We start from the raw sequence: 13,774 nt of genomic DNA, 5'->3' as shown, positions 1-13,774 counted from the left end.
GTACCAAAGTTCATGTTCTACTTTTCTATTGCAGCTGCCATCTCACTGATTCCTACACTTAACATCTATGCCCAGTTCCTCACAAGTTACTGCAGCAGGGTGGTGAGCAGCCTAAAAGGAGGAAGCAGCTCTTTATACCACAAGGCTCCCCTCTGGCTTCTTAATTGATCCTCTTGATATTGACCGGGCATTAGTTAAGAGCTGGGGAAGATAGGCAAGAAGGCTCAGTTCTAGAGACTCTTATTCAAATCTCTCAAGATACCAATTCATCTTTAAAAAGAGCCTTGTCCCTGAGGCTCTTTAAATGCTTAGATGCTACAATTGCCCCTTCTCAAAAGAATGGTCTCAAATTTGAGTGTAACCTATAACCAAATGAGTGGTGATGAATGTCTTTAATACAAAAAAGAAATTTATCAAGAGGAGAGAAAGTGACAATATAGCAAATACTCCTGGCCTGCTTGCGAAACAGATATGAGACCATCTAATCACTACCTCCTCAAGATGCCTCTCTACATTCTAAAAAAGCTGGCCAAATTATTAACTATTTGGTTTTAACTAAACACACCACAAAAAGGTGTATTTTTGAGCTGAATGTCATATAATAGTATTTAGAATCCCTCTGTATAATCAATATATAACCATAATTACATACATACATTTCATGAGGCTCTGCAAATGATTTTACTATATAAAATGATTATATTTTCAGTTATATATTTGCTTTTAAGACATATTGCTGAAAAAAAAAACCTATGTTAATTTGATGTCAACTCCTTGTTAAGAACAAGATTTCCAAGTGTAACATGTTTCTATGGAAAAATGCCCATTTTCACAGTTTCTACAGAAAATATTACTTTAAAAAGTGGGCTACTTTATAGTAATATGTACTTAATTTTAATTTGCATGCAGGACTTTTAACCTAGAAAGAGACCCAGATATAAAAAGTAAATTTGAAATTTTTTTCAAAGTTTTGGCAGTTAAAATGGCCAAATAAAAGTAAGTGGCAAAATGTTTCCCAGATGTATCACATCCAAATGTCTTTATAATAAATAACAGAATGGCTCTATAGATGTTATTAATTTCCAGGTTACTTTGGAAAGTAATGTACTCAACTGCTTATTTTTACTCTTCAGGTACTAATTCCATATAAACAGAAGAAAATGGTAATGTTCTTTAACTCTCCAATAAATATGGAATAGTGATGAATTTAAAATGTTAACACTGAAGTTAAATAAAAATTCCTGTAAATTAACTCATTGTTTTAAGAAGTACTTTGATTTTTAAGCAGGGCTTTAAGGTTTATACAATTTGTTTCTTCGATTTTGGTTGTCTGAAATACTATAGTTATAAATCAAAACTTTCTGCAAAATCTCTCTAAAGCACTTGTGCTTTTAATCTAAGCTCTGCCATTTACCAACTCAGCGTGCCTTAAATTGGGAATAAAATAATACCTACCATACAATGTTATTATAAGAATTATAGCAAATAATAGCTATAAAACATCTAACACATAGTAGGTGCTTAATAAATGTTAGTTTCCTCCTGTTTCTTCCCCAGCTGGAAAGCATGGGTGAGCAAGCAACATGAGGAAGGAAAGAGGAAAGCCTCTTTTCCTAGAAAGTTTGACTCTCATCAGTCAAAAGTTATCATTTAAGAGTCATGATGAGACTGAGAACAATCATTGAGCTGTTCTCTTCTTTCTCAGAAATATACGAAATTTTGGCTTATTTAATAAATATATTCACTTATTCCTCCAGAGGTAGTAGGTTCATTACTGAGATGTTGTCTTCTACGTGGGGTCAGCAGAATTTCTGAAAAATATGAAAAATTTTTAGCATAGTTAGAGTATCAATCTAATAGCACATCAATTCCATTAGTATAGTATTTCCTTTTTCCCCCGTTCTAATGAGAATCCTTAGGTGGATTAGGAAGAATTTTTAAACCACCAGAGACTAAATCTACTTCCTGGATACATTTTAAATTACTGGTCTCTCAGAGACAGAGTTTCTTTTCAATATTATTTTACTCTAGCTTTTAATATAAGTATATGTTCTACATCACAAGGTATAGTCATAATTAGTTTTAATACTGCTGAATTAATTACTTTTGTTACAGATAAGTGATTTCCTTAGTTCACTTTTATATCTGTCTTCAGCTTCCACAATGACTTTGTGACGATCACATTGGTATGGGCAAGAGTGCAAGAGCTTGCTAAAATTTCGGCTATTCAGGGATTTTCCCACTGCTATGCAACCTAAAAGAAAACAAATTAAAGTGATGTATAAATATTACAAAATATCTAATAATAAATCTATGAAAGCAAATATCTTTATGATGGTAATTGAAGTGAAATAAGGAACTTAATTATAAATACGTCAAGAAGCTCAAAGTCATCTGAGAGAATACAGACAACAAATGCCATACAGTGAAATAAGTGTCATGATAGAGGTGTGAACAGAGTTATGGTGATATAGAAAAGGAGCATCTACTTTGGTCAGTTTTGAGCAGGAGTCACTTGTAGGAGACCCAAAAGGAGCGACCCTTATGCCCAGTTGTAGTTTTTAATGTCTTATTATGGAAAATTTCAAACACACAAGAGGAAAGAAAAAAGTACAGTAAACTTCCATGTATTCATCATCCAGTTTCAATAATTATTAACTCATTGGCAGTCATATTTTATCTACACCCCATTTACACTGCTCTGCCTGCCATGTACACACTAAATTACGAGGCCTGGAATTTGCATTAAAGTACTATTTCATCTGTAAAATCTTCATGTGCATCCCTAACAGATAAGGACTCTTTTCTTCTTAAACCCACAAAAGCATTACCACACCTCAGAAAAGTATGCTTAATATTTAGTGTTCAAATTTCCCCATCACTTTAAGACTTTCTTTTTATACTGAATTGTGATCCAATGTCCACCATTACATTCAGTTGATATGTCTCTTGAGTTTCTTTCAATATATCAAGTCTCCTCTCTTGTTCCTTGTAATTTACATGTAGACACTGGGTCATTTGTACTACAGTTTCCCAAAAGCTGGGTTTTGCTTATTACATCATAGATGCATCCTTTAAAATTTTCCTGTGTGCCCAATAAACTAGTAATTAGATCTAGACAATTGATCAAATTCAAATTCAATAGTTTTTAGAATTCCTCACAAATATTGTATACTTCTTTACTGCATCATATTGAGGCACATAAATTCTGACTATCTCTTTTTTTAATGTTAAGATTGATTAAAAGGTTCAGGTAATGTTAGCCACATCCATCGATTATAAAGCTCTCCATCTGCTTGTCCCCTAATGGTATTGGTGACCCATTCCTAAAGGATTGGGAGAATTTATCCAGGCAGAAAATTGGTTGGGATGAGGACATTTCTAGTACAATGAACATGTACAAAACAGAGAAGAGTCAAACAGCATAGTGTGTTCAGTAAATCATAGGTACTTTGGTGTGGCTCTCGTATAAGATGAAAGAAGTGTGGGAGAAAAGTTACAACTGGTAGTGGTTGAAGAGGCAAGATTAAGAAAGGTCTTGAATCCCATACTGAGAAATTTTAACTATCTTAAAATTAGTGGGAAGGAACTAAAGGATATTTTTTAAGCAGAGAAATGATGTGATTTCACTTATCTATATAGAAAGCTCAGCTGAAGGTAAGAATTAGTTGAGTGGTTACTTTAATAGTCCAGAAAGAAAATGAGGGGATTCTGAAACAGAGCACTTCCCAGGAGAATGCAGAGATTTCTGAGGTAAAACTGGTGAATAATGAGCTGTTTGGGTAGAGAAGAAGTTTAGGATAATTCTCAACTAATTTGGTAGTTAGTTGATTGAATGACAAAGTTTGGAATAAGCATGGCACATTTCTGACAGATTTAAAAGAGAAAAATGTGCAGCAAAATTTAACAAGTAGAAGCAGGACAAAATTCCACAAAATTTTGAAAACTAGGCAGAGAGTTTGATTCAGTGAGTTACAAAGAAGCACTGGTGGCATGATAAAAAGCACTTATTAGGAAGACAAGTTAACAGTAATACGTACATTACAGTTAGGGGTTGGTGAGACTTGAGACTAAAAACTGCTAAGAAAGGTTCTGGAGTAATTTACACATAAAAAAAAAAGGGTCTCAGGAGAAGAAAAAATTTGAAAGAGTAGAAATAGGGGATGTAAGGAGAAAAATATAGATGATTCAAAGTTTGAAATCTGGGAGGCTGGAAGAATAGTGGCAACACTAATAGAAATGGAGTGGCTGAAGTACGGCCAACTTAAGATGGAGAGAGAGGCTGTGTTTTAAATACATTAAGCTTGAAACAAAAATAAGATATTGCTGTATGTCCTAGATACAACTGGAAATGCAATAATGAGGTTATAATTCAAGGTAGAAGCCAAGAGTAGAGATACAGATTTAAAAATCATAACATGATAGATGCACAGAAATAAATGTTGCAATAGAGTCTAGTAAGTGCTGTAGACTATGACTAGGTGGGGGATACTATAGAAATTTGGGAAGGAGAGAAAGATAAAGCAATAAAGGTGATAAAATATAGTGGTTATAATTTTTATTTTAGTTTTATTTTTTAAATAGAGTGCTTTTTAAACTGTACACTTCTTGAGGAGAGGAATGAGTTCTATTCATCTTTAATTCCAATGCCTGCCATAGAATAAGTACTTCCTATGTGTCTATGAAATAAATAAATCATCACTGAGGGAAGAAAGGAACTATGAAAAAATCATCACAAACTAAGAGATGAGAGTTAAGAGTTATAGGGTATCTACTCTGCCAACTGGAGTACTTTTGACCAGAGGTTCCCAAAATTTCTCACTTCATGGCACCCTTAAGATCTCGGTGATTCTTTTATAGTATCCCTAGGTCAAAAAAAACCACCAACCATTGTTAAATACAAAACAATGTAATAAGCACTTATTTTCTAACAACTTAATAGCCATTTGAAAAAAATAATTCAAACAAAAAATATTTGTATTTCATTCTTATTAACTATAATTATTCCTTAATGTAATGTGTGCACCTATTGGGTTTAGCACAACTTCTCAAATCCTAGAGTCAGACTGTACATTGTCATCTTCATTTCCAGCCAGACTGGACACTGCCACATTGATTTTCATGTGGTACCTGATTTTTATCACAACCACCACTGAAAATCTAGCTCCACAAAGACATGATGTCATCAATAGGAAAGTAGTGCAATCTAATATTCAAACTGTGAACTACTTTGAGCTAGTAGTTCATGCAATGCGCAAAAGATATTGACTATTTTGTTTCATTTATAAAATTTAAAATTTTGTGTAGTGCCCTTGTGAATTCACTGCAGAGCCTCAGGGAGCCTGGGTGGACATTTTGGGAACTGTGGCTTTAAACTATTGACAGGACAGAATTTCAAAGAATGGTAGTCAACAATGCAGAGATACTGAAGGACAAAAATTTTTTTAAAAGTCATTTGTTTTGGGGGAAAAAATGAGGCTTCAGGTAATCTTTAACATTAATGTTTAGTAGAAGCACAATAAAAGAAGCTAGACTGCAGGGAGTTAAAAAGGGAATGAATACACTGAAAAAGAAGGAAGCAAGAGCAAGAATCTGGTAACCAATGGTGGAAGGAGAGCAGATGACTACTTGAAACAACAGCAAATCACACAAAATACTTGGATTTCCTTTAAAGTGAGGAGAAATTAACACTTTAAGGTGGTACAAAAGGAGTTAATGCATAGAAAGACAATGAAGAGAAAAGATTACAATATTAAAATGGTAAGGGAAAAAAAGAGCAGGAATTCAGATTATAGCTAGATATCAGTTTTAGAGTAATAGAATTAAACTCCATATTCAAGAATGAAGAATAGTGATATTCTGAGCCTAATGTGGAATAGCCTCAGTCTTCACTGAGCAGCGTGCGAGAGTAAGAAAAAAGAGAAAATATTGGGGTATGAAGGAGAAGGGATGGAATACACACTGTGGAACATTTACGAGAGCCCTGCAGAAAAAATAATGGGGCATGGAACACTAGAAACATTTATATATTTACTATAAACACATAAATTAGTTTAAATTTATTACTTAATGCCTATAATGTGTACAGTATAATCCAAAATACACATCTGTTTATTGGCTCTCTGAAAATATAAAAAATGTTTACCTTGGTGATTCTTTTATAGTATCTCTAGGTCAGAAAAACTGCCAACCATTGTTAGGTCCAAAACTAGTAAAGTTAAACTTATAGATGGTATTACTTGTGACAAAAAATAAAAAAGTATTAGTTACATTAATTCACATAAACAAATACTGGCAGCACAGGATGATGCAGATAGAAGGCATTATTTTGAATATGTTATGATACTCCAGATTGTTATTTCTCTAAAGGAAATTAAGTTTAAATCACACAGGGAGAACCATTACAAATTCTAGTTAATGAATCTCATATAAGGCTTTATTTACAAAACAACTGTTATTAAAAAATATTTACCTGAGCACCTATACTTGAATGTTTTGGAACAATTGTCAGTTGATAGAAAATTGATGACTTCTTTATTTATTATATCTGAACATAATGTAAATGGATCTGGAAAAAAATTACAAAATGCAAGATTTTTTTGAATAATGAAAAGGACCTGACATTTACAAGATTATCAAGATTTTCATAAACTTTACCCTAGCACTACACATCCAGTCATCCTAATGGATAAACAAGTTCTGCATACCAACAAATATGATTAACTATTTAGGTGACTGGAGCATTTACAGCAGAAAGAGAGTCAAAGACATGGCTTATATGTTAAGAGAGCAGATATCCCAATGTACGTTTTTAGCTACGTTAGTCACCTAAATATCTGTTTTCTGGTCAAAGAAGAAACATTTTTAATCATACCTGTTACTGGCAACTGCTGCCTTCTATTTTTGACAATGGGATCTGGATGTTTAAAAACATGGCCACTGAAAGAAAATAGAAACCAGATTACTAAAGGTAAACATACTGTCTGATGCACGTACAAAAGTTTCTATAAGCAATGGTATGATTCTGGGTTTTTGGCTGGCAGAAAGAGCCGGAATCAGTATCTACCAAAATCTACCAAATTCTGCCAAAGGAGGGTCTTCAATGGTTATAACCTTGTTTCTAAAAGGGGAGTTAAACAAGACGACAGAGGGCAATAATACTGATGTCAATAGAAACAAGGAAGAAAAGGTTATAAAAAGAAATATAGGAAGAAATGGGGGCAAAAAAGGGAAAGAACAAAATGAGTTTGCCCAAGAGTACATCTCACTACTTCCTAATTCTATATTCCTGAGAAATCAATATCAAGAATGATTTTCAAAAGGAAAAAAGGGGTGGTAATGATGTCATCCATCTTTCTAATATGCAGTTTGCCCTGCAATCTTCCCAGAACATAGTAGCATCCCCTTAAGTTTCCCTCCTAATACAGTAACCGTCAGGACACAAAGATTTAAGAAAAGCTACAACCCCAGATCCAGCCCCACAGGGTATCTATCTGCAAGGGAGAAAAGACGTGTACTGGAGACAATATGCAGGAAACAAATGAAAAGGCAAGCCTAAACCAGATTTTCATCACGCCCTACTCTCTTTCATTAAACTTACAAACTGGTTTTTGATAGATTGTTGATGGATTATCAATGCATACATTACTTCAGGTATAGGGTTTCAGTTTCAGTTTTCTGAGTATTTTTTAAAATTAAAATCTGATCATGTCACTCAATTTAAAATCTTCAATGGCTCCCTACACCCTATGAGTTAAAACCAACAGTCTTGAGTATAACATGCAAGGCCCTAGATAAACAACTGGCCCATACTTCTCTGTCCAAACTCCTTTTCCAACATTTCTTACTTTAGGCTCCTCCCAGGACCATATATTATCATTTCTGTATCCCAGTGCTTAATGGTGTGGCACACAGAACTGCATAAAAAATAATTACTAAATAAATTTTAAAAAATAAACAATTGTTAAACAATACCTTGATTGAGAAACAAGTTCTTTTTTTTCAAAAGTTGTTTCTTCATGTAAGTTTTGATTGCGGCTTGAATTGGCTTTATATAAAGTCTCATTTTGCCCACTCTCCCTATAACAAGCATTAACTGGATTTGCACTCTTTAACAGGGTCTTCATTTGGTCATTGTTTGTACATGCTTTAGACATTAATCCGTAGGATTTACAACTCTGAAGCTTTTTAGATTGGCTTTCATCCTTATCTTCTGCTTTGGGACCACCACTAATACTATCTGCATGGAAGTATTTCATTGTATTTTGAATATTTATGTTCATAGGTGAAACATTATTCTTATATTTTTCTCTTTGTATTTTTTCCTATAATGTAAAAATAACAAGTAAATAATTTCAGGTAATCTATTTGTTTTAAAATTCAATTTACAATCCCTTTAAATAATGTAGAAAAAGTTTATGATTGTCAATAGAATATAGATAATAAAAGGAGCAGTTTACATGAGAAAGAAAAGGAAGTTTATTCAATAAATGATTTAGAGACAACTGGGCAGCCAGTTGAGTAAAAAAATAAATTGGATCCATATTTGACAATTTACACAAAAATAAAGTCAAAATGAACTAAATATTGAAATATAAAAATGAAATTACATATGTTCCAAAAGAAAACATGACATTTTACTATTAAAGGGAACAAACCTTTCCAACTGTTACACAAAGTCGATTAATCACAAAAGAAAAAAATTAATAAAAAAAAGAGAAGAAAAAAACTAATATATTTTACCACATAAAAGTTTTTTTAAAGTTCTGCTGGAGACCAAGAATATAAGAGGGAAAAAAACTCAGAGAAGAAAATGACCAGAAGTAAAACTAAACGATAAAACACTTAGAAAGAATATATATGTCATATCTTTGGCTACGGTATAATTTTTCTACTAATGCTTACCAAAAGCTACTACAATAAATTGTGAAAAAGATAACAACAGTGTAGAAAAATGGGCAAAAAGATTACAGTTTTCAGGAAATATAAATACCTCTTAAACGTATTAAACAGTGCTCCATCCCACTTGTAATAAGAGAAATGAACATTAAAGTTACACTGAAATATCTTTCTTCATTTATGACATTGGCAAAGACCAAAAGGTGATAGAGAAACTCTTATACATTACGGGTGGGAGTGTAAATTGGTACAACCTCTATGGAGAAACAATTTGACAGTATCTTTCATAATAAAAACTGTGCGTATCTATAGATACTTTTATATATATGAAATATTAATGTTATTAACTGCAGCATTGTTTGTAATATCTAGAAGCTGAAAATGACCTGAATGCTCATCAGAAAGGGAGCTGGCCCATCCATCAATGGAATATTCGGAAACTGTTTAATAAAAAAAAGATAAAGAGAGCTTCCAGGTAAGGATAATGCATTTATCACCCATATTTATTTTTAGTCCTTCCAAAAAAAAAAAAAAAGAACCAATTAGAATAACAGTTTTTAAAAAGGCATAAACCCACAAGGATAGGAAAAATGGAAGAAGAAATAAAGACAACAAAATTTTGGAAATTGGAAAGCAGGTAGGTGAAAACTTACTTAGCAGACTTTATAAACCTGACATGAACTAATAATGGGAAAAGCCACAAAACTACCTAAGATATGCTAACCAAACTCTCAAAAGGCCCATAAATTGGAGGCCAAGAACCTCTAGAAGATGCAGTTAAAAACAGGAAGATTAGATGAAAGTCTGTTTAAGAAGTAATTGGATTACTAAATTCCAAGCCCCCACATACACATACTTAGGCAGCCAGTTGACTTGACACCAGAAGGTGTAAAGTATAATTGCCCAGTGATTCCACTCCTAGGTATTTACCTAAGAGAAATTAAAATGTATACTGCACACAAAGAAGTGTACACCAATGTTTATAGCACATTACTCATAGTTGCCAAGATCTGGGAGCAATCCAAATGTCCAACAACTGGTGAATAGACAAGAGGTAGTATGTTCATTTTATGGAATGAACAAAATATTAACAACATTGGTGAAAATCAAAAACATTATAAGTGAAATAAGTCAAACACAAAAGGTTATGTATATGATTCCACTTACGTGAAATTACAGAAAAGGAAAACTAGACAGAAAGCAGACCAGTGATTGCCTGGGCCTGACGATAGGGAATGGGACTGTCTGCAAAGGGACACAAGGAAACATTTTAAGATGAGTGAAATGTTCTATATCCTTATTGTCATAATAGTTATACCACTGTATAAAATTGTCGTAACTTGAACTGTATACTTAAAATGTGTGACTATCGTATGTAAAAAATATCTCAATAAAGATATTTCAGAAAAAAAATTATTTAAAGCAAAATAATAACATTACTGGGTAATTAATAAAAAATGTAGCAGTAAAATATATGGCAACAATAGCACAAAGAACAAAGGGAAATGTAAGCACACTACTATAAAAGTCTTACAGTATATGAGTGGGATAACATTATTTAAATATAGACCATGATAAGTTAAAGATGTATATTATAAACCCTAAAGCAATCACTAAAAAAAATCAAGTATGTTTAGCCAATAAATGGAGAAATAATAATGATGAGAAATCATTAAGAAATCATTAAGATGAGAAATAAAATATTTTAAAATAATACAAAAGAAGGGAGGAGAGTAGAAAAAAAAAGGAACAGAACAAATGGGAACAGAAAAGGAGCAGAAACAAACAGCAATATGTAGACTTAAACATACCAACAATTACGTGCAATGTAAATGGAGAGATCGCGTCAATGAAAAGGCAGAAATTGTCACACAGGATAAAAAGACCAAACTATATACTGTCTAAAAGAAATCTATGCTAACTATAAAGCCATATGTTACAAGTAAAAGAATATGTTCATCAAAACTGGTACATACTAAGTACATACTAAATACATACTGATACATACTAAATTATGGATGAGCCCTGAAAACACTATGTTAGTGAAAGAAGCCAGTCACAAAAGACCATGTATTACACGATTCTAGTCACATGAAATGTTCAAAATAGGCAAATCTATATACATAGAAAATAGATTAGTGGTTGCTATGGCTGGGAGGTAAGGGATGCAGGGAAATAGCGAAAGGGTACAAAATTTACTTTTTGAGGTGATGAAAATATTCTAAAATTGACTAGTGATTGTTGAACGTATCTGTGAATACACTAAACATACATAAATGAATTCTATGGTATATGAATTACATTTCAATAAAGCTATTTTTTAAAAAAAGGATTGAAGTATTTATATACACTACAACATGGATAAACCTTGAAAACATTATGCTAAATGGAAGAAACCAGTCACAAAAGACTACATATTATATGATTCGATTTATATAAAAAGTCCAGAATAGGCAAATATATAGAGATAGAAAATAGATTAGTGGTTGCCCAGCCTGGTGTGGGGAAGAGGGGAGGATGCAATGGAGAAATATAGAAGGTGACTGCTAAAGGGTATGGCGCTCCTTTTTTGGGGTGATGAAAATATTCTAAAATTGATGGCATAAGGCTGTGAGTATACTAAAAACCAATGAAATATGTACTTTAAATGGATCAATTGTATAGAATGTGATTTGTATCTCAATAAAGCCGTTAGGAGATGTCTGGAGTTGTTTACACAGGTGATAAATTGATTATAATATAAACATCTATCAATAACAACTAGTTAAATCAATTATGATAACCTATGATATTGACTACTAAGCCATTTAAAAGAATAAAATTACTATATTATACTAAGTTGGACACTATGTTTTTCTTTTTAAAAATGCATACACATATGAATACACAAAGCATACTTACATAGTAAAATATGGAAATGCATGTATAATATACACACACTATACATATACACATACATATATAATAGAGAGATTACTACATATCCATCCTTTCTTTTTCTTGAACCCTTATTATATAAATGTTAAATCTCTTGGCTCCATCTTCCATGTCTCTTATATTTTTAGTTTTCATTTCTACTTTTAAAAAAAATCTATGTTCAAAGATGATTCCTCAAGTATTACTATAAAATTTTAAATTTAAAACCATTAAAATAAAAAAAATAACTTGGCAAGAAAAATCTTTTACCCTCTAACCTCTATTGTTAAAAAATATTTGAAAAAAGTTCTGTATTCTTTGAAACAAAGAAACCAACCTTATTTTCTTCTGCTTCAAGCTGTTCTATTCTGTGAAGAATTTCCTTTGCTTTCTTCCAGTACTCTTCAATATTCTTCTCTTTCATATTTATGTCCTTTAATTGTTCTGCTTCATTTTCACTAAAAGAATATTCTCTTAGACTTAATTTCTCAGCTTTGTAATATGGAAAAAGCAGTGAGTTTATTACTAGAAATGATACTTTAAATAAGGACAACCTCATATCCCATACCCTCTTCTCTAAATTTTGCCCACCTAGACTATCTCAACTACCCAAGCAGTACTGAAAGTAAGTGGAAAGCAAGAGTTTAGCAGAGGCTCAGGATCCAAAAGTTATAAAACAGACTTTATTCTTCAGAGTTATAGGAAAAAGAATTGCATGAATATATTATGTCAGGCATATAAACACCCTCAGGTGTATGGATATTGGTTTTAAAATAGTTTGTTTTTTTAAAAAGTTTCCATAAAGTAGTGCCTTCCCATAATCTTTTAAATTCTCTTTCCCATGTCGCAGCAACAATTTTTTCTTTTACAAAGACCAAAATCCTTTTCATGGCCCACTAATTTGTGCTCCAGCCAGACTGGCTATCAATTGCTTCGATGCAGCAGGGACCCCCTATCACAGGGCCTTTATACCTCACTGTAGCTTATGCCTGAGATACTGGCCCATAATAAATTCCCTTCTTTTCACCTAATTAACTCTACACATTCAGGTCTCACCTCAAGAATCATTTCCTCCCAAAGCCTGTTCTACTCCAAGTCTAGGTCATAATCCTTTGTTACAGGTGCTCTAAGATCCGTACTCCATCCATTCTAAACCTTTATATTAACTTATTATAATACATTCATTTTTTAAGACTATTCAATTATTATCTATTTCTCCAATTAAAGTATGAGTGCACAGATTCTTGTCAATATATCCCTAATACCTAGCATAGTGCATAGCAAATTACAGGCAAACATTTTTTAAATAAATGAATGCATATTATGATTTAATCATGTATCCCATAGCCCTCAAATTTAAGTCCTACAACTGAATTTCCCCATGTTGCATAAAATAAATGAACTACCTATACTGTTGCTCTCTTCCATGTAGTTTTTTTATATGCTAAAATACTCTAGTTGTCATGTCCAAATTACATACTCTGCTTTTCAGATGTAAGAAGAGCCTGAGAGTTAAAGGAGCCCGGCTCATCAAAGCAGATAAACTTTTTTAAACTTTAGCTGTTGTTTTTTTTTTTTAAAGTAACAGAAAACTTACTAATTTTTTTGCAGTTGCAAAGCACAAAAGTGGCAGCTTTGTTTAGTTCCTCATTCTGAGATTCAGTTAAGGCTTGTATCATGAGTGGAAGCCCATTGTTTTTAAAAAGGTCAACCTGATTTTCCTCTGGAAAATATATCAAAAATTAAAGTAGAAGATAGTTATCTTATCATAAACTATTTGCAAGTCTTAATTCTTCCATGTGATAATTTTGAACACAGTTCCAATTTAAAATTAAAGAAAAATATAAATAGTTTCAAAAGAATTTTCAATTTAGGAACTAATGGACTCAGAAAATACCTAGTCTCATCAGTGATGATTCCTGAAATACAGACACAGAGTAATGCCATACCTCATAAGCAT

At 32.5% G+C, this 13,774-nt stretch overlaps 1 protein-coding gene across 2 annotated transcripts in view; it reads right to left on the bottom strand.

Annotated features, from left to right (window-relative positions):
* TERB1 (telomere repeat binding bouquet formation protein 1) overlaps positions 1 to 13,774 on the bottom strand; it is a 33,800-nt gene that overhangs the window by 5,029 nt on the left and 14,997 nt on the right. For both annotated transcript variants that reach the window (XM_036231496.1, XM_016162905.2), the window contains 7 exons: positions 13,412 to 13,537; positions 12,152 to 12,306; positions 7,975 to 8,324; positions 6,875 to 6,939; positions 6,473 to 6,568; positions 2,105 to 2,254; positions 1,746 to 1,811 (listed from right to left, as the gene is read on the bottom strand). In XM_036231496.1, coding sequence (XP_036087389.1) covers positions 1,746 to 1,811; positions 2,105 to 2,254; positions 6,473 to 6,568; positions 6,875 to 6,939; positions 7,975 to 8,324; positions 12,152 to 12,306; positions 13,412 to 13,537 — 1,008 coding nt within the window. The remainder of the gene's footprint in view (positions 1 to 1,745; positions 1,812 to 2,104; positions 2,255 to 6,472; positions 6,569 to 6,874; positions 6,940 to 7,974; positions 8,325 to 12,151; positions 12,307 to 13,411; positions 13,538 to 13,774) is intronic.

The sequence above is a fragment of the Rousettus aegyptiacus genome, unplaced genomic scaffold (genome assembly GCF_014176215.1).
Source record: "Rousettus aegyptiacus isolate mRouAeg1 unplaced genomic scaffold, mRouAeg1.p scaffold_m13_p_14, whole genome shotgun sequence".
Classification (NCBI taxonomy): Eukaryota; Metazoa; Chordata; class Mammalia; order Chiroptera; family Pteropodidae; genus Rousettus; species Rousettus aegyptiacus.
This window is presented reverse-complemented; position numbering and strand designations above follow the sequence as displayed.